General features: G+C 40.0%; 1 protein-coding gene across 5 annotated transcripts in view; it reads left to right on the forward strand.

Annotated features, from left to right (window-relative positions):
* The window catches only part of PDLIM5 (PDZ and LIM domain 5), a 123,239-nt gene that overhangs the window by 93,994 nt on the left and 4,629 nt on the right, over nucleotides 1–24,616 (forward strand). For all 5 annotated transcript variants that reach the window (XM_083458659.1, XM_083458661.1, XM_083458662.1 and 2 more), the window contains 4 exons: nucleotides 4,423–4,607; nucleotides 17,308–17,485; nucleotides 22,488–22,668; nucleotides 24,087–24,207. In XM_083458659.1, the coding sequence (XP_083314785.1) occupies nucleotides 4,423–4,607; nucleotides 17,308–17,485; nucleotides 22,488–22,668; nucleotides 24,087–24,207 (665 nt within the window). The remainder of the gene's footprint in view (nucleotides 1–4,422; nucleotides 4,608–17,307; nucleotides 17,486–22,487; nucleotides 22,669–24,086; nucleotides 24,208–24,616) is intronic.

The following is a 24,616-nucleotide window of genomic DNA, read 5'->3' on the forward strand; positions in this document are numbered from 1 at the left end:
CAAAGGGGAGTCTCCTTTTAGAAGGAGAGTCTTGCTGCTCTCTAAATCAGTAGGTAGTGGAAGAAGATACCTTAAGGAAAGCCCAGGACTCGGTAGAATAGCTTAAAGGATTGATCTATAGTTACAACCTGGCAACAGGTTCTAGAAAGAGACCTGCTCAAATTGTGTTTCCCTATCTTCATAAGCAAGGCAGGTGGTTATGGAATATGATATTTGTTGTGGTGGTGGCCTGACTTTGGAATGCTCTTCTGCAAGGCTCATCTATTTGCACTTTTCAAGTTTCCCTCATGAAACATTGATGCAGAGTTTGTCTGAGCCCTTACGCAGTATGACTGACTCTCTCCTTTAATCTCCCTTCCCCCAATATTTTGCTTTACCTGCTAAGTCTGTCTTCATATTCCCTTTGTCAAATGGTATACCATATAAGCACAGTCTCTTATCAACCTGCCTTGCAGTTTCCATGTACAGATTGGCAGTAGTGGGCAAAAATGTCAAATTTTAGGGAGTGTTGGGAGGCAGAATAAAACCAAACACCCCCCCAGGGGGGTTGCTGTCAGGTAGAGGTGAACCATGCTTGGTATAATTAGAATAAAATTTGACATTTAATGTAGAAAACAAAACTGGAAAGATTAAAGAGCACAAATCTTGCTGAGAAATGGTTTTGCTTACAGAGGGTACTGAAACGTATTTAAAAGTTAGAGTCAATTGCTTTTTGTGCTGAAAAATAAACTGTTTCTGTGTAGATTTACTTATTTCTGGAATTAACAGCACTATGGCCAGTGCTTAGGGATCTGTATGGGCAAGCCGTCTCACTAGTGGGGGATTTTTGACCAGGAATGTTTGCCTGCTACTCTCTTCTTCAATGCAAAATGATAGTAGTGGCTCTGAACTGTAGGCTTCCTGATCTAAAGAATCCAGCAGATGTCTGGCCTTTCTGACCTCTGTAGTCTGCCCTGGGAATGACCGCCCCACTGTTTTGCTTAACTTTCTGAAGCACTTCTGTACATTAGCTTGTTGCTCATGTACCAAGTTGCAATCTAGGCAGACAATGGTGCAAATTTGCCCATGTTGAAGTTCATTCCTTTTCACAAAAGAGCACCCTAACCTGTACAGCATGATGTGTGACTTTTTAAATTTCTTGCACCAAAGGGAGTTCCTGGATTGCAGCAGTTCTCTGTCTTGTCCCCATAAAAGCCCAAGAGAGTTCATTGTTCTTCAAGAATACAGCAATAAATTAGGTAGATGAGGAAGAGGGGGGGAAATCTTTTAAAATTATATGTAGAGATCTACTTTACAGAATTAATACTAGCTTGGGGAAATGCAATACATAGGTTAGGCAAGTGCTTTGCATACTTCAGCTCTTCTGTATCTCATTAACTTTTACTTAAGTGGCTCTATTGCTCTAATTCATTCTTCATTAGTCACTGTCGCTAATTTAGCTTTTTACTAAATTTAATTAATTCTATTTTCTGCATGTTCAAATTATATTTCCAGCTGCAATGCTCTTAACAGTTAGTGAGTTTGATTTGATCTCTGGAGGACTTGAAGCAGGTTTCTAAATCTTGAAGCTGAAAGCAAAATATCCTCATATGTAACCTCAGAAGTCAGACATGGGAAGTATTGATTTCAGGCAAACTGTCAGGATAGATCTCTACTGTGAATTGAAATGAGATGAGAAAATCATACCCTTACACCACACCTCCCCCCCCCCCTCAAAGTGATTCACAGATCTCTCACAGAATGCTATTGACTGGTCTTCTGTCAATGATACCACACTAGTCTGGACCACCTAATTTACCATTCTTAATAGCCCCTACTTGGGTGATTCACTGAGGATGCAACAGAGGCAGAGAGAGATGCTTTTTTCACAGCCATCAGTGCCATCCAGTTGGAATGGCTATGCACTCGTGTTTCTTTTTGATCAGATTCACACCAGAACGTGTGCTACCTGCTGTAGACAGTGTCTGGCCTCTATCTTCTGAAGTTTTCGGTAAACCAAGCAGCCTCCCAAACTTCCCATGGCGAGAGAGGGGGCTTAGGAACAGTCATGTCAATGACCCTTTCCATCTCACTATTCCACGCATTGAAGTGTGGGGTGTGAGCCCCTTTTGTCTTTCCTGCTTTAGGAAAGCACTTCATCATTTCAGGCACTTTTTCTCCCAATCTGTCTCCGGTATTGGAAGTGAGCTGAGAGAAAAGTACCTGAAGTGACAGATCTCAGGGAGGCGAAGTATCGAGAGGTAAGCTCCTCTCACTTGCATGCCTCTTTGAATTCCCTCCATTTCAGTGCACAAACGGGACAGACACGTGAACAACAAATATGGCGGCCCCATCGTATCTGGTTTGGCGCTTTTGGTTGCAAAGAGAAAGTAAGAGAATCCGAGGGGATGGAAGATGGGGAAGGGGCAGCAGGAATAGGAGGGCCGAGGGGGAAAGGGCCAGAGCTCTCACAGCTATTAAGTCTCCTTTCCCACCTTCAAAATTTCTCTGATTTTTTACTAGCTCTTTTGATAAAAGGAGTGTTGGTCGTTTCAGCCTAAAACTGAAACTTAATTAGTACCAACCTATCATACATAAGAAAATGAAAAGCACATGGTGATGTATTAAATAACATGTTCTAGCCTGCCTGCCTTAGTTCTAGCCTGCCTGCCTTATGTCTTTTAAAAGAAGGACATAGGAAGCTGCCCTGTACTGAGTCGTACTCATCCATCTACCTTTGTCTTGGGGTGGGGAGCCTTTTGTCTCTAGGTTTTGCTGAACTACAACTCCCATAAATCCCAGCCAGCATGGCCAGTGGTCAGGGCTGATGGGAGTCCAACACTATCCGGAGGCCAAGTAACTGGCAGAATCTCTTTTTTTGCAGATGTTGGGGATTGAACCTGAAACCTTTCGCATTCATGGCACATGGTCTCTCCCCCCCCCCCCCCGATTCTTAAATGCAATTTGAAAGGCTTTCTTAAAGCTACAGATCAGGGAAATTGTATCACTTCAAGGAACTTAAAAGTCCTTTACTACTTTCAATGGTAAAAGATGCATTCCTCTGAGGGAGGTACCCAGTTGCCAGGGGGGGGGGGCTCATTCTTGAGCTTTTTGCTGGCTGTGTTAAATGAACTTGACAGATGAGCAACTCTGTGTTAGTGTTTCTCAATATTAATGTGGGATTTTCTTCCCTCAAAACACTGTCCCATTAATCAGTCTGACTGATACACAGAATTATGCCAGAAAGCCGATTGCTATGGAAATTAGCGCTTTTTAAGTCGTTGTGCTGCATATTGACAGCACTTCCATGATTACTTGAACGTGATGTAAAGATTACCACTGGGAGGAAGCCCAGAGGGAGTGCAGCAGCAGAAGAGAAAAATGTTTTCTGATTTGATGAAGTACATCTTACAAAAACAGTTCCAACAGTTATTGGTGTGTGAGACCTGCCGCAAATGTTGACAGAGAGCCTCCTCCTAAGCTCAATAGGCATTGGAGTAAGCCATAAATCAAAAGTTTCATGAAAAGGCCACTTTCCACCAAGGCTGCAGCCTTCCCTTCCATTAAAATATCCATAGTTTGTTGCATTGCAGCTGTATGGCTTTATTTTTTACTGTTATCATTCATCCTACATATAGCGTTCCATTCTGTGCTCATTTAATTTGTGTGTAATAACTAGTGTGGTATTGTGAGTGAAATGTCTAGGACCAAGGGGAGTCGTTTTCAAATCCCCATTCGGTCACAAAGTTCACTGGGTGATCTTGGGCCAATCGCTATCTCTTAGCCTAGCCTAGTATGACTCACAGGTTAAAATGAAAGAGGAAGAACCATGTACTCAGACCCTAGATGCTCCTTGGAGGAAAGATGGGATATAATTGTAATAGTAAGTAGCAGCAAAAAAATAACTGACTTAAAGCATCTGCTAGTTTCCCTTGCCTACTGGAATGGCTTCAAACGGAAAGCCTTGGGTGCATCTGACCAGTGTTTTGGTAACAAAAACACTGAATTTTCAATAGTGACATCAGCCACAGTGCAACCTGGAATAAGCTTCTTATTTCCAGAGGTGTAAGCTTATCTTTTAAAAGTATTTTTCCTGATTTGTTTGTTCATTTGTCTTGGGCATTTCAGAAACACTATACCTTAGCATTATGTACCAGTTGTGTAACTGATCTCAGCATTTTGCTATTTCAGTGTGTGCTTGGGTTTCAAAACATTGAAAATGAGAGCTGTCATATTCCCTGAGTCCGAATTGTCTTAAGACAAATACATTGCTCTGTGAGTGTGTGTGTGTTGGATATAATGAAAGATAAATATTTCAGAATAGAGTTTCAGATAAAAATTATCCTTCATATTTATGTAAATCAAGAGCACATCCATCTAACTTCATCTACCCTTGTTTTGTGAATGCTTTAAACTAAGGGATAATATTTTGTTTCCAAATAGTGATTCCCAGGAGCAAACACAGTTTACTGCTTACACTGCTGCCACAGTAAGGAGCATGCCTGAAACTCCAGAGAACGGCACACGTGGACCAGTTCCTGCCAATCCAGCATCTGTGCCAGCTGTCAAGCCGGCAGGACCTCAGTATGCAGTCAAAACCTCAAGCTGGCAATCTTCTAATCAGCCAGGTACAGTTACCAGCTACTATTTGCTCAGTTAAAAATGCAAAAGTAGTATATGGAAAAGGTTAAATGATGAGGATAATTCCCGTTTGTAAGTTCGAGTTTTTAGTTGCCTTACTTTGCTAGTGTGTTAAAGGATATAATAGGGATGCAGGTGGCCCTGTGGTCTAAACCACTGAGCCTCTTGGGCTTGCTGATCAGAAGGTCAGCAGTTCGAATCCCCTTGACAGGGTGAGCTCCTGTCGCTCTGTCCCAGCTCCTGCAGTTTGAAAAAACACGCCAGTGCGAGTAGATAAATAGGTACCACTGCGACAGGAAGGTAAATAGCGTTTCCATGTGCTCTGGTTTTCATCACTGTGTCCCGTTGCACCAGAAGTGGTTTAGTCATGCTGGCCATGTGACCCGGAAAGCTGTCTGTGGACAAACGCTGGCTCCCTTGGCCTGAAAGCGAGATGAGTGCCACAACCCCATAGTCGCCTTTGACTGGACTTAACTGTCCAGGGGTCCTTTTTTATAAAAGAGTATGTTGCATAATTTATACAATACATACAAAAAGGCCACCCTTCTCAAGTATATCAGTAATTATTAATTATTAATATGATGCACTTATACAGCCAGTTCTGTGGAGAATAAATGTTTCCACTCCTATATTTTTTCCTGCAGGAAACTTCTACTTTGACAATAACACAGAAAACATTTTTAAAAATACAGTTCTCAAGGTACATAGGTCTGTGGTGCCATATTGAAAAGGGAGTGGACGTAACTGCCCTGTGTGGATGTGCCTTATGGCTTAGTTAACAAATCTGTACCCGTATAGGCTCTTAAACACCCCAAATTTACTGAGGGTTGCTGTCTAAAATGGGCCACTTATTTATTTAATAAGTTTTATTCACTGCTTGATTGTTTTTTAAAAATGCCTTGAAGCTGTTTACAACAAGATAAAACAGTAAAGAAGAAGAAGAGTTTGGATTTTATATCCCGCTTTCTCACTACCCAAAGAAGTCTCAAAGCGGCTAACATTCTCCTTTCCCTTCCTCCCCCACAACAAACACTCTGTGAGGTGAGTGGGGCTGAGAGACTTCACAGAAGTGTGACTAGCCCAAGGTCACCCAGCAGCTGCATGTGGAGGAGCGGAGACGCGAACCCGGTTCCTCAGATTACGAGTCTATCGCTCTTAACCACTACACCACACTGGCTCTCGAGAAAAATTCAGAACTATACTTTAAACATACAAAAGCTAACATACTAAAGCAGTTTAAAATTACCTCAGCTTTCTAGGCATCTGGGCAGGTGCCGAATTGCTTGACTATCAACCATCTTGAATACAGGAAAGGGTCCCTTCTTCTCCAGTGGTTCAAGTTGTGAACCTGTATTTTCAATGGCACTTTAAAGGGATCTGTCCTTTTGGGTGAGGGGTGGGGTGGGGAATGTGCTTACAAGTTAGGGGGGGGAATCCAAATAATCTCAAAGTAAAAGAGAGAGCATAAGGTGTTAATGTGCCATGTATTTTTAATAATGCAGCCTTTTGAGCATATGGCTGTGTTGCAACCCTTTAATAAACGAACAACTCTTTGGGCTTCAGAGGTGTGGAACTTCAAAGTATCCTCAAGGTGGCGATAAATCATCGTATCTATGCCCCATTGAACTCACTTTTAGTGGCAAAAACATGAGACGAAGTTAAGGCTGTTTACAAATAGGAAAAGACGATAGCCTCGTTGAATGCTCTGTGTTCTTTTCAGATATGCTACATTTAACAAAAATGCAGTGTTTGACCTTCAGATTATTCTATTTGGTGGTGGAAAGCTAAGAGTGTTGAAAGTCTTAGTATGCGGTCTTCCATAACTGCTTGATTTTTATTTATTTTTAAGTATATGTTCAAAATGACATTTCAGTACTTTTTCTCTCTGATATTGCTGCTATCACTTCTCCTGTTCCCAGCTCAACTTCAAGGGCCACAACTGTGTTAACATGCTCTAGAGAAGAGTAAAGATTATTGCTCCTTGCCTGGAGCTGATCTGAACTTTACAAGTGCAGCTGTTTTTGTTTGTTTGTTAAAGTAAATTATTGTGATGATGAGAAGCATAAAAAAAAATCCACCTTGAAAATTGGGGGAGAGGCATGGTGAATTTTAGAGGGATTTGAGGGCTGGTCCCTATCAGAAAGGAATTTTGCAAGGTGGTTTTGGGAGAGAAAATGCCTTTGAAAACAGGGATTGCACTAGTAACAGTTATGGTAATCCTGGCTTTCAAAAGATCTCCCCGGTTGGGTGGAAAAGAGTATATCCCATACCATCCCGGCAGGCTGAAAAATCTCCTTTGAAAGTCAGGATCACGCTTGTTGTTACTGGCACACTGTTTGTTTTCAGGAGCTTTCTCTTGGCTCCTCAGCCACCTTATAAAGTTATGTAACTGGTATGGACCAAGCCAGCCTCATCTCTGAAATTTGCCCCATCTCCAAAAAAGTGGCATAATAAAGAGGACAATGGTTTAGAAAAACTCTGGCGATTGGATTTGACACAGCACTGCCACTAATTTATTTATGTTTATAAAAAGATTTATATGCTGCCCCCAAGGTGGCTCACATCATAAAAACATAAGGAGAAAAATTTGAATAATCAGGGCTGATAAAAGGAGTGACATTTACTGCTCATTATAAAGGCCGATTAAAACAAGTAAAAGACTATCACAACAACTAATATAACTATATTCTGCAACATACCTTTTGTGCTGGGGGGGGGGAGACATTTAAGAGAAGGCTGCTCAAAAAAGGAAGTTTCTTAAAGCCATTTTAAAAACCCACAGTTAAAGGCTATGCCCATCCCTGAGGACAGTTGTTTCCACAATCTGGGTGCCACCACAGAAAAGGCCCTTTCTCTCAAGCTTACTAACCAAATTCACATCACACACAGCCACATGAGCAGGTCCTCTTGAGGCACATCTCGAAGCCTGGGCAAGTTTGTGTCTTTGCCAATGGTCCTTCAAACAACCCTCTCCCAAAATGTTTAAGCTTAAAAAGTTAAAACCTGCACTTTGAATTGTGCGCAGAAACACCTCATAAAGCTATTATGTTTCATGACTGATCCTATCATTCTTTTGAGTTGGTTCTTATCTCCTACAGCCTTGTTGGTGTGTGTTTTAAGTTAACACATTATTTTGTTTCCTGAGGCTGACTTCATCATCATTGTCATTTAATTTGTATGCTGCCTTTCCATAGTTAAAAACCATGCTCTAGGCGGCTTACAACATGAAAAGATTTACATAATTACAAACATAATAAAAGTAGTCATAAACGATAAGCAATAACTAAAACACAGTAAAAAGTACACATTATAAGATCTAAAAATAAAGATACAAAAATATGTATAAATAACTGCAACAACCACCACCACCACAACAACAACAAAACAGTGAAAGCCCCTAAACAATACCCCAGCCAAAGAGTGTGTTCAGCAGCCTTAGCTTTTGTAGTTGGAGTCAGTCCGGGCCCCGCCCTGCCAAGTCAAGTGGAAAAGGCCTGCAAGGCATGGAGCAGGTCTTCCAGGACTCACACCCAAGAAGTCTCTCTCAAGATAACGTGAGAGGCCTCTGAGTAATAAAAATAAGCCAAAAGATGCAAAGAAAGATAATGGTTTTTAAAATCATATATCTAGCCATTTGCCTTCTAGGTGATTGGGCAGGGAAGGCCAGGGTTGGTGGCACTTTAAATCAAGAACTAGAGTTTTAAATTAGTGTTAAAAAGGAAGTTGAGCTAGTGCAGAAGATTAACAGAAGGATGACTTCAGTGACTGTGGGAGAAAGATGATTTTGACAGAGGCTCTGCGAATTGTCTGAAGGTGGGAGATGACTGACAAGAGGGAGTAGCTTTTGAAAGTGTACTTTCTAAAAGATGCTGTGTGGGGGGAAATATAATGTGCCAGTTCTTCTTAAGTGAAAATAACAGCAATCACAAAGGGCTGTATCTAAAGGCATTCATGCAGATGAAATTGTCCATAAAAAGAAGGTGAGAAAAATCCACAATGGAAGCATAACAGTGCATTCATCAGCTTGTTTATGAAACTTGTTGGATTTCTTGGTGATAAACACCACCTGTGAAGCATTAAGGAGATATATATACTGATCCTAGAACACATTTGGAAAACTTGAGCTTTTGTGGAAATCTATACCAAGTACAGGACATGCAAAGGTTTCCCATTATTACATTTGGCTATTTTTAGCAGCGGATACTTGCTCCTCATGCAACTGCAGCTACTTCATGAAATATTCAAGTGCTTTTGTCCAGGTTTTGCAAAATAGTTTAACTGCTAGGTAAAAATAGGTAACTGATTGTCTGGATCTATTTCAGCCTGGCTTCAGGCCCAGTCAGGGCACTGAAACTGCCTTGGCCCGCCCCGGCTGATGACATTTGTCATCAAAGAGCGATGTGGGGAGTGTACTTCTGCTCATTCTGCTTGATGTTTTGGCACCTTTTGACCGCAATATCCTTCTGGAGTAGATCAGGAAAGTGAAAGTTGGGGGCACTGTACTTTAATGGTTCTGCTTCTGCCTCTAGAGCCATTTACAGAAAGCAGTTATTGGGGGGCCCTCTAAGGCACTGTGAAAGTTGGAAATACAGGGGTCAATCTTGTTCCCATGCTATTTAACTGTGTCTGAATCTACTGGGAGTGGTCATAAGGAGATGAGGAGTTAGCAATATTTAATTATACCCACCTCTGTCCTTCTGTTCCATCTGAATCATGAGGCAGTTGATGTTATGTACTGAAGTTCTCACCCTGGGCCAGCAGGGGGATACTGTAGATAGTTATGAAAATGAAGGATCGAAAGTGACGTTCAGTGATTGGATAGTTTGTATGCAAATGAAGGATCGAAAGTGACGTTCAGTGATTGTCTAGTTACAGAAAATGGTTACTGATGCATTCTAGTGGAGCTCTATATAAGCAGGCTGACTGAGCTCCTCAGTTCAGTTCTGTTCCAGCTTACAAATAAAGAGCTGCTTTGGAAGAATCGCTGTGTCGTCTGATATATTCCCCCACAACTTAACAGTTGAGGTCGACTCACTAGAAGTAATGGACATAACTTAGCCATGTTCATCAATTTCAGTGGGTCTACTTTGAATAAAACTTAGTTGAATGCCACCCTAAGACTTGAAGACTTTTATCACAAAAGAGGCTCCCTTCCAAGTTACACACTGATTAGTTCCTTATAATATAAACTTTTCCCCCCGCTCAGTCTCCAATATTTCATGCTTTTTGTAAGGACTTTACATAGCGTTCTCTAATATTAGACTACAGATAATATACTGAGGCAGGTACCCTGTTAGTGCTGCCCAACAGATGGATGCCCAGGAATCTCTCCAGTTGCATCACTGATTCCATCTGTTCAAAATGAAGTACGATAAAAGCTTTCTGGTATTCTGTTTTCATGGGAAATATCAGCATCAGTATGAAAATACAGTTGTTTTGGAACTGACAATCAATGCATAATAGCAGCCCTTTTCTGTTCAACTTTGTCAGTTTCTGCTCTGACATCTGATACTCTTTGTTTAAAGATGTTTCTGGCCACAAGTGAATTCAGAGCCTGCCCTGAAAATCCATACTGTTCTAGTAACTTAGAAAATTTCTGAAACCAGAAACTGCTCGGAGCTGGTGCCATCTGTTTCTTTAAGTCACGTCTTAGGAAGTCTATCTTCACCCATTTGAAATAATCTGCACCAATAATTAGATATCCTAACATGTGTTAGGCCAGAGATTGCCATAACACATAACTGTTCTTATTAAAAATAAGCAGGGGGAGATTTTAATACCCCAACTCACATGCAACCCCCCCCCCACCTTTGAACTCTTTCTGTTCTGGTGATATTTGCAAAGCCCTCAATTTATGTGTCGAAAACAAACACTGGCAGCACTTTTGCTCTAAAGACGTTTAAAATGAGCATATTGATCACAGGTGCCTAAAATTCAGGAGTATAAGCATTCATTTTTATTTTTATTTTTGTAAAGCCCAAGATCCCGAAGCAGAAAAAGCTGTTACAAGATAACATGATTTTATCTGTTCTAAGTCTATGTACTATTTGTATAACATTTTTTCCTCTTACCGTAGTACAGTGGTACCTTGGGTTACATACGCTTCAGGTTACATACACTTCAGCTTACAGACTCCACTAACCCAGAAATAGTACCTCGGGTTAAGAACTTTGCTTCAGGATGAGAACACAAATCATGCTCCAGCGGTGCGGTGGCAGCAGGAGGCCCCATTAGCTAAAGTGGTGCTTCAGGTTAAGAACAGTTTCAGGTTAAGAACGGACCTCCGGAACGAATTAAGTACTTAACCCGTGGTACCACTGTAGAACACTAATTTGGATTTAGCACTATTAATGACTAGATCATTTTCTTTGCAGAAGGCAGTAAATAATATTCTCATAATGCCTTGCAGTGTTGAGGTCATATGTTTACGGGCATAGGGAGCCCTTAGGAATATAGAAATACTGATTATGCAGCGCTGGAGCTAAATCATCATTATTTTTTAATCAAACTAAAATACAGCATTGTTGGACCCCTTTCAATGATCAGACCTAGACCTGTTTCAGCAATTTCACTTCTGCATAGATTTTTAAATCATTCTCTGGAACCCCCCCCCCTTTTTTTTTTTTTTGCAGAAGAATAAAAGAGGATGGGATTAGGCATCTCTGCAGTCAGCCAATATAGCAAATGCAGGAATAGACCTTAATTCCCTACAAACATTGTATAGATAGTTCAGTAGCAACATCAGAGGAGTTTGATTCTAACAAATGGACAGTCTGGTATTAATAATTCTAAATTGTTTTTCTGTCATGAGGCGGCATACCACAAACTCTCACAAGTTAACTAATGTGAATTCCGACGCAGCCAAGGAAAGTATATTGTGAAACCACAGCAAAGCTATTCGTAAATGTCAACTGTTAAAGCTGAGGTATTTACTTGTGATGTGAAATGTCAACCTTTTGAAATCACAGTGGGGTTTTTTTGGGTTTTTTGGGGTTTTTTTAGGGTTGTGCAAATATAAATGAAAATATGTGAAATTCCTGGGGCCACTGGAAGATACGATGGGGGGGGGGGTTGTATGTATTGTTTCATTGGTTTATAAACTGGTGTGGAAATATTTAGCATTATTCATATCTAGGTTCAGGTAGTGGGAGAGCTTTGAAATGCTTCCATTGTTTGCTTCTACAGTCCATTGGCTGCTTCCATGGCGTCAAATGCAGAGGGGATGGATTAATATGTGCCCATATCCTCTTCTTCATCCCACCCACTTCTGGCAACATTACATCCTTCCTTGGCCTCTAGCCAGGCATGGCCATGACCTCAATAATTCTGCACTGAGGCTACCCTGTTAGGTGGGATCTGCCACCATGGGAAATTTAAGGGAGAGAACATTGTCTCAGCCACCCAGAGGGTTGTTGTTTGTTGTTTAGTCGTTTAGTTGTGTCCGACTCTTTGTGACCCCATGGACCAGAGCACGCCAGGCACTTCTGTCTTCCACTGCCTCCCGCAGTTTGGTCAAACGCATGCTGGTAGCTTCGCGAACACTATCCAACCATCTCGTCCTCTGTCGTCCCCTTCTCCTTGTGCCCTCCATCTTTCCCAACATCAGGGTCTTTTCCAGGGAGTCTTCTCTTCTCATGAGGTGGCCAAAGTATTGGAGCCTCAGCTTCAGGATCTGTCCAGAGGGTGCATGGTTCCAAACAATATAACATTTTAAAATGGCAAATAAGAGGTGAATTAACCCCGCTCCTAGAAAGCATTTGCAGAGCTGCAGCAGGATCAATGATTGATAGAAATTTACCATACGTGCATTCAGACAGTCTTGTAAAAAACAAGAAGTTCTAATTTTCCCTGCTACCCCATGACAAAGAGCGATAGCAAAAAGCTGTTGAGGGTTGATTAGTTAATTAGGACATGATTCTCCATTGCAACCTATACCTCTGCAAAAGAGGTGCTATCAGATCAAAACGGTAGCATTTGACACCGACTTCACATAGGTTGCTATGATTAGACGAGGTGCAGGCAGTTCAAAATCAGCTCAGGTGTTGCTACAGTGCTTTCAAAAGGTGGGGAATAAAGAGAGAAATATGGTCTGACAGTAAATGCACCTGTGTGGGCATGGATATGTATGGAAGTGTGTTGGACAAAGGTATGGAAGAAGGAACAATGGGAAAAGGAGAGATGTGTGAGAATGGATACCTTAATGTAAAATGAGTAAGATTTCAAGTTCCTAGACCAGCCTTCCCCAATCTGGTAGCCATCAAATGTTTTGCCCTACAGCCTGTGTTAACAGTTAAGTAAATATAGGATAGATTCAGTAATGCAGTGAAATAATCTTGATCTAGACTTCATACATAACTTTGATTTCACTTCCTACTTGTTAACAGGCAAAAAATAAAAATAGAATACAAAGCTAATTCAACTACAGTGGTACCTTGGTTTAAGAACAGCTTAGTTTATGAACAACTTGGATTAAGAATGCTGCAAACCCAGAAATAGGTGTTTTGGTTTGTGAACTTTGCCTTGGAAGCAGAACATGTTTCACTTCCTGTTGAGTGTGTTCCATTTGTAAATTGAGTCCCCCGCTGCTATGGGAAAGCACGCCTTGGTTTATGAATGCTTTGGTTTAAGAACATACTTCCAGAATGGATTAAATTTGTAAACCAAGGTACCACTGTACTAGTTAGCCTTTCTGAAGTGTAGGGGACTACAGTAACCTCTGTTAGTCTCTTCCATCTGTCCTTAATTAATTTCCAGTTGGTGTCAATTTTGCATGTGTTCAGTCATGAATTTGTTTCCACATTAAACTGGTTTTTTAAAATGAGGGGGGAAATCCATCCAAAAATTCATATTAAAATATGTGTTTTATCTCATTGAACATATTTCTAAACGATTTTATCCTAATATATATATATAGACACTTGGTACAATTTTTGAGTCAAGGGCTGTATTGTTCCAGTCCATTGTGCTAGTGTGGGAGATGGGAATCAGGTCAGTTCACTTAAAATTGCAAACTGAATGAAATTCTCTTCCATTCCCTGGTTTAAATATAGTTCAGAGACAGGGTCTTCTCATCAGGCTAGATGATTTACAGCCAACGCTCTCATCTCTCCTTTAGAAATGTTGGTAGAAGTAAAATGGAAGTGCTGTTTAGTAGCAGGGATAGTACGGTTTAAATGTCTGGGAAAACCCAGACATACGGCAAACCTAGTTTTATTGTACCTGAAGGTAATGGCTTGTGAATTTTGCATTGTTAACTACTGGTTTTTATTGTGTGTTTATCTTCATTGTGCCTTTTGGGGGTCTGGTTGCTGCCATCATCATTCCGAACTGCATGGAACTGTCCATGCAGAAGTCTCTTGCTGTCTTGGAATGTGGGAATGTCTCTAACTCTCACAGCCATTTCTGCCTCATTACTTAGAAGTTCTACTTTTAAGAGTCCCAGTATGGCATCCCAATTACCCCAATGGCATTATCCAGAGCTTGGGCTGGGCGATAAAGCAATATATCGTCCCAAACCAGCTTGAAGTCCTTATTGTTATATCGGTTTCATAATTTTTGATCTCACAAATCATGAGAAGGGTGGGTGGGTGGGTGTGTACACTATGCAAAAATCACATGGGGGAAACCATGAAGCCAGCCAAGACACAAATCTATGATATATAATGAGTAATGCTACTTGATGCAAAAATTAGCCAAACTAAAATAAATAGGTGTAAATAGGATGTGATGGTGCTCCAAGGTGTTACTTCCTTCCCAGGTTCTATAACTGCTCTTGCTGGGTGTTTGTATGTGTATGCCAGTACACACACGCACACACAACTCTGAAATTGTGCTTACTTTTGAGTGGCTTATGGTGCAGCAGATGAGAAGATGACCCAAGCCAACCCAGAATGCTCATTTTAATTAAGAAGCTTCACAGCCCATTTAATCTGAGCTCTTGAGAGATGAAAGGCTAGCTACTACAGCAGGAAACTAACCCTCTGAAGTTGTAACCGGGCCTCTAATGCACCTGTTCTGATTTTCATGGTGCACATTCTAGCTTTCTCAGTCATTTTAAGAAATGATAACAGCATAATCCTTCCTGTTCTGCCTTTCATCATGAGAGGATTTAAAGCTTTAACTGTATTCCACAAATTCAGCAAAATAAAATAAAATGTGGCTATTGAATGCTTTGTGCTCTTTCTCTGCTGCTAACCTGAGCCCATGATTCTTTGGGGGATCTTAAGGGACTAAAATATCTCATACATTTACCATAATTATTTTTTTATTTAAGCGTGATAAATTCCTTCAGCTTCCACATGGACAGGAAATAAAGAACTGCTACTGTATAAGAGTGTGTTAATATTCTGCTGAAGAACCAGCATTTTGTTGTATACTAGTCTAATAGCCCTATATTTCATTTCAGCAGTTGAAAATGAAATTGTGCACATTGAAGTAGTATTGTTATTTATAGACATTACATGACACTTGATCTTATATTTAAGTGAGTGCTGAACTATTTAGTCTGTTGTATTGTTGCCATGGGCAAGAGATCATCTGTCAGAGTAAGTGCCTCACACATCTGACCTTACTCCCTCGTACCAATGCTTCACTATTTTTTCCAGTTCACTATTGAGTTGGCAATCAGCAGTATAATATACTATTAATAAAACCTTGGCTGTGCCAAATATTGTCACCTTTAATTTTAAGGCTTTAAAATAGTGATATAGAAAATCAAAATAGTAATAGTAATAATATTTCATGGAAAATGCAGTGTTTGTATATGAATAGGTGAAATATTTTTTTGCATGCCTAAGGAGTGGTATTTCTTTATCCAGCTGAATATTTGTAAACATGTTTCTGAACATTACAATGTACAGTTGGGGTTGAGCAAAAGCAGGCCAGTTCTGTCTCTTGTCCCCTTGCCTGGTTCTCCACCCCAACTGACATGCAGTGTTCTGTAACACCTGTTGACTACTCAGCCCTCATTGGGGTGTGTTTTGGAGGATCACCCCATTTGGTGGTGTGGGGGTTTTTTGTTTTTTGTTTGGTGCTTCTGAGAACATTGGTGCTTCCTAAAGCATTTCAACACCTCTATCTTGTTTCTCAGTGGCCCGGCCCCGCTTGGGTTCCTGTGGCTATTATGCAACATTGTACAGAACACATCAGGTCACCATTTTCAAATGAGGAAAATGCCTCTTTTTTTTCTTGGTAATAGCTAACTAAAGGAAGCAAGTCTTCTTTTATTTAAATGTACTTCTGGTAACGTCCTAACATTCCTTGACATGCTTCATGAAAGTATGCTTTTTTCAAACGCGCTTCTGTTTGTACTGCCTTTGTAAATGTGTCAGAAGGTAGCATATCATTCATCCCTCATTTGTTTGCTTAAAGTTTAATATCTATAGTGTTTCGCTTTTGAGTCACACTGTGATTCAAATAATATGAATGCATAGTTGCTCTCAGACTGTCTGAAAACTCTGTTTTTAAATATAGGTAGTAACAAGATAATAAATCTAAAAACTAGTTTTCACATTGTAATGTTAGACACATAGTGTCAATAACTGTGTTTCATCCAGATCTGCAATTGAATTTATCCCAAATAAAATCGGATTGTTCATCGTGCTTTACAGGTGTCGTCATTATTTTTATGATGACCATATTTTTAAAATTCTGTCACCTCCCACTTCTTTTGCTAAAACAACCTGATTGGCAATAATCTGTACCTGATGAAAGTTCAAGATGTTTTTAAACATTGTTTCCTTGTCTTAAGCCTGTGTATTTGCAATTAAGTACTCATAGCCCATACCATTTTAGGAAACTATCCATGAGTCTATTTTGAGCTAGAACTTTTCAAGCTTTTTATTAAAGCATTTTAAATTTTGTACATATATACTCAGAAATAAGCTCCATTGAGTTAAATGGCACTTATGTCCAGGTACCTGCATAGTTCTTTTTTTAAAAAAAAGAGATTTCATTAACAAATAAAATTTATGCTATAACAAAAGATGAAAGATGACTTTTTAATAGAGAAATAAATTAATCTCACATACATAACCTCAAAACCAGTAACTCCTCCACACACACAAACCCCCACATTTTCCATTCATAGCTATCCTTTTCTTGAACTAATAGTTTGAGTGTATGGTTCTTGGATTCCAAAGAAGTTTAGACATTTTGGATTCAGCAATGTATATTTTAGATGGGTTTTGATGCTTTTTGCTGCTCTCAGCTGCCATGGGAAATGATGATGATGATGATGATGATGATGATGATGATGATGATAATGCTGTTTTGCAACAACTGTCACCAGTATGGAGTAGCAGTCCCCGTGTGTGTGTGTGTGTGTGTGTGTGTGTGTGTGTGTGTTTGTTTGTTTGTTGTTCATGGCAACCATTTTTTGCTGGCACGCACAGCACTTTTATCAGTATATGAGTACCAGGGCCAGATTTTTCTTACTTACTAAATAAAGCACTGATAACAAACAATAAAATAGGATTGCAGCCTAAGAACTCTTATTGCACTATAACAAACCAATAAGGGCTTATAGTTACGACCTGGAATAAACTACTTTGTAATTATAATAGTACAGATTATACAATCTGTACTAATCATTACATATGCTATGCCTCAAAACTTATTTGAGGTTACTCATATTTATCATTGCAAGCATAGTTTATTGTAAAGTTTCCCTTCCATTTTGTTTTATAGCAGCTGGAAGTGGATGGGCATCAGACAAGAGTGGAAGACCCGGAGCAACTGTGCCAAGTGAAAAAAATACAGCAGCACCACCTCTGCCAACAGATGAAGACACTTTGGTTCAGATGGCAGAGCATATTCCAGCAGGAAAGCGAACTCCGATGTGTGCTCATTGCAATCAAGTAATTAGGTTTGTAATTTCCCCCCTTTTAACATGAGTTGAAGGCTTTCTAATGTTTAATCTACAAGATTTTTACACCTGAGTATTCTTAGCCCATAGACAAGACCATTCCAGGTCTTCTCTTAAAAACCCCACCAACATTATAAATTACAGTGGTACCTCGGGTTAAGAACTTAATTCGTTCCGGAGGTCTGTTCTTAACATGAAACTGTTAACCTGAAGCACCACTTTAGCTAATGGGGCCTCCTGCTGCCACTGTGCTGCCACTGCACAACTTCTGTTCTTATCCTGAAGCAAAGTTCTTAACCTGAGGTAATATATCTGGGTTAGCAGAGTCTGTAACCTGAAGCGTACATAACCTGAAGCGTATGTAACCCAAGTTACCACTGTATAAGTTTTACTAGCTGGTGTTTCTAGAACTCTACTTGAAACAGCTTGTATATATAGATATAGTTAATGTTTGTGTAATTCATATTAGAAAAAACAAAGTTGCACATTATTGAATGATAATTTGAATCTGAGAAGGAAGTTAGCATAAATATAAACTGCATATCATACACTCCCAGTAGCTATGGACACTTTTTTGAAAGTGTTTTTAGTGACATTGGCACAAAGAGCAGGAGACACCAGAAGTGAAACTTAAAGCAAATAAGTATTCATTGCAATCAGACCCAGAAGGTAAACAAGGTGAAAAGCAAATAGCAGGTGATATGGAAATAAAACAAGAAATATGCAGTAGCAAATATTTCTTTGAAGGCCAGAACAGGTAAAAGAAAACTAAACAATACCGCCTCTATCAAACTTAAATGGCAATTCAACAAACAATTGAATCATTGCTAGAACTATGCTTACACGAGCTCCTTAGGAGTTTGACTGCTTCTGACAAGTCGTCTTCAAGTTCAACCCATGTAATAACAATGATTGACAGCCTGCAGGTTGCGCTCCAGCACTGCCTTCTGTAACAACCTTGTCAGTGACAGGTATCCCAAATCCCCAGGGCAGGTTACAGAGCTATTATTGTCTGCCTGGATTAGTCAATTCACACTGGAAGCCTTAACTGTGGCCAGTCATCGAGTAAATGATGAAACCGTCAGGGTGTCAAGGAAAATGATTAGTCCACCCCTTCATGTGACTTAGTTGAGCTGGCTCTTGCACGTTAAATGGAATTGAGACTTTCATGATTCCATAAGGAAAATTACGAGGAGATAAGCAATAACCGTATCTTGCCCCCACTCTGAGAACTCTGGGCTAACCCAAGGAGGATCCATGAAGTCCTGCCTTTGTATCGCCAGTTCTCCATGATAAGTCATATCAGAGAGCACAGAAAAACATAGGAGGATCAACAAAGCATAATTAATGCTCACAATATCTAGGCTGGGAATTATAAAATATATTGCATGGGTATGGATGCAATGTGTAATTGATGCCCACGGTATCTGCAGGCAAATTATCCCAGTGCTTTATTCAGGAAATGAAAGGAAGCAGAAAACACCAGATGAGAAGGATATGCACTGAAGCCATCTGACAATACCTTAATCAATATATCATGTTCTCCGTACACTCTTGCACTACAGTGGTTTGGGAAACCTGTGATAGCCTTCAGGGTTGAGGTTTTAGCATAATTACAGTTCATGCCCTTTGGGGCAGTATTACCTATGAAAAGGTAAGCGCAGGATCAAGTGACATTCCACAGCACACCTGTTTTGCAGCCAAACTGCATAGTAGACTTGGTTACTTTACACTGAGACATAAAATAACCATGAAATGCCAGCTCCCAAAATTTAAGAGAGGCCACCTCATAACTTTTTAATTTCTTTTCTTAATTATTGATCAAGTTATCAGCTAGTCATCATAGATACTTTCTTGGGCCTAGTTTTTTTTAAAAAAAATCCTTCTTTTTGCATTGAAACCTAAGACAGATGACAAATTCAACGTAGCGCCGTGGCGATCACTCTGTCAGTGCAAGCATTTCAGCTTCCCAGACAAAACAATATCCCCTTTCCTCACCCTGTGTGCTCTTCCATGGGTTCAGTCAGCCACCCCAGAGCCAGGTTTGGCAGAGTACATTGCAGGGAGAGGGGGGAAAGGCCTATTGCATATGTACAAATCTACAAAATATTTATAATGTGGATCTGACGGGGTGTTCTTTAACAGTACTCAAGTACTCATGCAACATGGCATATCTTTGAATGTCAGAATAACTAAGTTAGCTATCACTTTCAAATCCATATTTTTATTAATGTATTTTTGTGTAGTTTACATGCAATGGTTTATTTTAAAGGTTTTTCATTCTAAAACAAAGTTATCATAGGCTTTGTCAGCTGCTAAAAAAGAGGGGGGGGAATCCCCCAAGATAAATAAGGAGTTAAGTGTTGCCTGAACAGGAAATGAAAAAGCAATGCAGTATAAAAATGTGATTTTTATTTTTATAGTATCTTCATTTAACTCGAAGAAATCAGGCCAGAGTTGTTGCCTTTTGGTTACTGGAACAGAGCAAACAGTGACACAAACTTGATACACTCCAGCAATCTTTTTCCATCAGTGCCCTTTCAGTTACTGTAGTGTTTGAACAATACAAATCAAAGAAAGTGCTCACATTGGATGTGGAAACACAGGATATAGAAATATTGGATATTTTCATCCATGGGAGCACATCCGTGTCTAAAAATTCTGAAAGTAATACTGGTTCTGAGTATCTGACCACAACTATAGTAACAGAAAGCAATTTGAGTGCAGGAAGCAATCAGTGAAGCAGGCTTAAACTTCATCCAAACTGTTGTTATTCATTAATAAATGGAGACTACAAGGCATGTCCTATAAATGATTACAGTTCTTCTACTAGGGAAACATTTGAAGGACTTAGCACGGATCTTAAGCGCGAACGCTCAGATGTAAGTTCTATTGATACTTCAAAGTGGTACAATGGACGGGGGAGAGACTGAAATTAGTACATTGACTGACAGCCAGTACTTAACACTTACGTTTTCTTGGCCCGTGTTGCAATTCACTTTGTTATTCAGAACATGAGTATTAAACTCTGGATCAGTGAAAGTAATGTTATAATCACTTTGTGGTCTTTTCTTGGTGTGATTCCATGCATTAAACATGGCACTTTTAACTGCAGAAGTCATGAATACGGGAAGAAAACAGTTGCTTCCCCACCCCCTTAAACTGGGACTTTTGTACTGCTTTGAGTGGTTCACGTTGCAATGTCGAAACTGTAAAATCACAGCAGAAAACTTAAATATAACAAGTATAAAAAAACCTGCTTGCTAAATGTAACAGGTGGTGTAAAAACACTTCCTCCCTTCCTACTTCATTAGCATCCAAGTCTATCATTTTAGAGCAGACAATTGGAAACTTGATTCCACCTGGGGCCAGAAGGACCTCTTCTGTGTTCCTAATGAGTCTGGTAAATTAGCCTTTGCTGACACAGTGAGAAGGGAGCACTTTGTTGTACATAAGGACTTGTATTGTTTGATCGCTACATAACTGAAAGGGCATTGATGTAAAAAGGTGCTTGTACAGAGGTTGGAGGGTATCGGGTTAGGTCAGTATTTGCACTGTTCAGGTAATCACATGGCAGCAGGGGGTGTCTATAGAATTCTGGACCATCCTCTTAAAGCTGCATGGAGAACTGTAAAAAATAAATAAAACCCTTTGCAATAAGTTCTAAAGTCACCAACAGGCCATAGATAGACAAAAATCAATTTTCTAAATGAAATAGCGTTCCCTCTTTTTCTAGATGTTTGAATGGTTGTGCAAACATGCAGCAGGAATTCTAGATCTGGCTGGTATTTAAAAGATAGCCTCCGTTCTTTGGCAGAGGAAACTGGTTAAGCCAAAGACTTGTAAATAAATTTGATGCTGAAGTTGATGAAAAGGGGCTGCATACTACACACAGGACTGCTTCAAGAGTTTTCCATCGGATGGGCAGATTTCTCACGTGCATCCAGGAAATGACAGAGTCTGAAATTTAGTTTTCATCTTCTTCCAAAATTAAATTTATTCTTATTTTAGAAATGAGTATTAATTCTGTTTCAGGGTGAAGGTATAATAAAATGTCTGGAGCTTTTTCATATTTGTTTAAAATTTAGTTTTACTTTCAACATTGCTTTACCTCACTTTTGAATCTTCAGTCGTTTACATTTTCAAATTGACCCTGGTTTCATGTGCCTGCATCTCCAATGTGGTGCCCTCAGATACCCATTCACCCCCCTCGGTGCACACCAAGGGCTATTCCCCTCTAAATTTCTATCATTCAAAATTGAGAATTGGAGAGGTGTTTGTTGGGGAATGATGTCTGTTTCTCAGGAGTGTCGCCTGCTTCTTTTTCTCTGTATTTTACTTGTTTCTTGTTGGAGTTTTGTGGGGAGGGGGAAGAATTCTGAGCATCACTAGTTTCATTTTGTGAAATAGGCATATTGTGGTGCTCCATTTAGATTTCTGAATGTGTCCCTGGCCCACAAAAGGTTGGCCATCCCTGTTAAATTAAGCTTGCGCTTTTCACCAAACCGCATTATTATTATTATTATTATTATTATTATTATTATTATTAACCCCACCCATCTGGCTGGGTTTCCCCAGTCACTCTGGGCGGCTTTTCCAACAAAATATTAAAATACAATAGTCCGTCAAACATTAAAAGCTTCCCTAATTAGGGCTGCCTTCAAATGTCTTCCAGCATTCCATTCCAACATCTTCAGTTTTTAATTTCTTCAACAGTCTTGTATTTTAAGAGATGCTAATTCAACACCTTTCCCTTGAAAAATGGATCATACCAGGGCAGGCATTGTTAGCAGACTTTAACTTATTAAAACCTTTAAACTAGCTGTTGAAAATAATGCAATTACATTCCATTGTACCTTTTCATTCTCTCAGTATATATATTTTTTATAAATCAGCTTTGCTTTTAAGGTATGTTATCGGCATGTTCTTAACATGAAAATTGTCCACGTTTCCCTGCTTTGAATTGCATAGCATTTGATGATTTTGTTTCTGTTCGAAACAGAGGGCCTTTCCTGGTGGCCTTGGGAAAATCGTGGCACCCAGAGGAGTTTAATTGTGCACACTGCAAAACCTCCATGGCTTACATTGGCTTTGTGGAAGAAAAGGGAGCTCTTTACTGTGAGGGCTGCTATGAGAAGTTCCTTGCCCCTGAATGTGCCCGATGCCAGAGGAAGATACTTGGGGTAAGTAATAAAGTTGTCGTGTTAAAGTTTTTGACTAGATGTTGGAATCCTTAACGCTAGATCAGTTCAGAAGTATTGGGACATATGCAGACCTAACCGTGGAACCTCATAACCACATTTAAAAGACTGAATTGTAGAAAGTCAGGAAATGCCTTCTCTTGTACCTTAGGTAAAGGTAAAGGGACCCCTGACCATTAGGTCCAGTCGTGACCGACTCTGGGGTTGCGGCGCTCATCTCGCTTTATTGGCCGAGGGAGCCGGCGTACAGCTTCCGAGTCATGTGGCCAGCATGACTAAGCTGCTTCTGGAGAACCAGAGCAGTGCACGGAAACGCCGTTTACTTTCCCACCGGAGCGGTACCTGTTTATCTACTTGCACTTTGACATGCTTTCGAACTGCTAGGTTGGTAGGAGCTGGGACCGAACAACGGGTGCTCACCCTGTCACAGGGATTTGAACCACCGACCTTCTGATCAGCAAGTCCTAGGCTCTGTGGTTTAACCCACAGCACTACCCGCGTCCCTTCTCTTGTACCTTCTCCAGGGTTAAATAATACACTGGCAGTGGAAAGACTTTTTTTCATGTCCCTGCTTAGATTTAAGTTCAGAAAAGAATGGGCTGGAGGCTGTCGGGAACGATGCAATAGCCTACTTCATAATCTCCGAATTGTGATGATAATTAAAATGTTAATAATAATAATAATAATAATAATAATAATAATAATAATAATAAATTTATTTATACCCAGCCACTCTGGGCTGCTCCCAACAGAATTGTTGTTTAGTCATTTAGTTGTGTTTGACTCTTCGTGACCCCATGGACCAGAGCACGTCATTCCCTAAACAGAGCTACCTTCAGATGTCTTCTAAAAGACAGATAGTTGTTTATTTCCTTGACATCTGATGGGAGGGCGTACCACAGCCTATCATCTAAAGATCACAACATACAAATAAAAAAATGAGAACACAAAATACATAACAGCACAGAAACAAACCAATATGTCTCTAGGAAGCCTTTACTAGTATCCTGTGAAATTTGTAATCATAATACCCCAGGTGGTGTTCTGCCTGAAATGCTTGTAAAAAAATAAGCACCTGCTACCTAAAACATTTAGGTATGAAATTTATTCAGGGCAGAAAAATTGTTCAAATTATGTGTTCAAATTCATAGGCATGGGGTGACCTGAACTCATCCGTCTCTTGCTCCCTTGTTATGATTCTCAGACTACGAGTGGCAGTAACTTCAGAAAATCTGGTTCAAGACCTACATTCCTCAGTGTTTTCTCCAGTTTCTTTCCTTTCTTTCCTTCTTTGTGAGAAAAAAGGGTTTCTTCATGGTCAAGAGAACAGCAATCCATCTCATTCCAGTCCTATAGTGATCAACATGGTGTTGTTGTTTTTTTGTCTCTCCTGCAACTAGGAAGTAATAAATGCCTTGAAACAAACCTGGCATGTTTCCTGCTTTGTGTGTGTGGCTTGTCACAAGCCCATACGCAACAACGTTTTCCATTTGGAGGATGGTGATCCCTACTGTGAGACAGGTGAGCATTTTACTTGACTCAGTATGCTTGTGTTAGTTACACTGGCATCATGTTTTTCCTCTATAAAACAAGACCCATCCCTTGCTGTTACCAGTACTTCAGACTTTTACAGATGGAGCTTCTCTAGTTTGTCTTGTTTGTTTAAACCAGGCTTCCTCAACCTCAGCCCTCCAGATGTTTTGAGACTACAATTCCCAGCATCCCTGACCACTGGTCCTGCTAGCTAGGGATCATGGGAGTTGTAGGCCAAAACATCTGGAGGGCCGAGGTTGAGGAAGCCTAATTTAAAGAAACAATTTATATACTGCTTAACTCCAGTTGCCTCTAAGCAGTGTCTTAAAAAGACAATAGATTTAAAGGGTAAAAATCAGTTAAAACTATAAAATCAGATTTAAGTAAATTTGGAGTC

This window comes from Podarcis liolepis, assembly GCF_965112155.1.
Source record: "Podarcis liolepis genome assembly, chromosome: 9".
Lineage (NCBI taxonomy): Eukaryota > Metazoa > Chordata > Lepidosauria > Squamata > Lacertidae > Podarcis > Podarcis liolepis.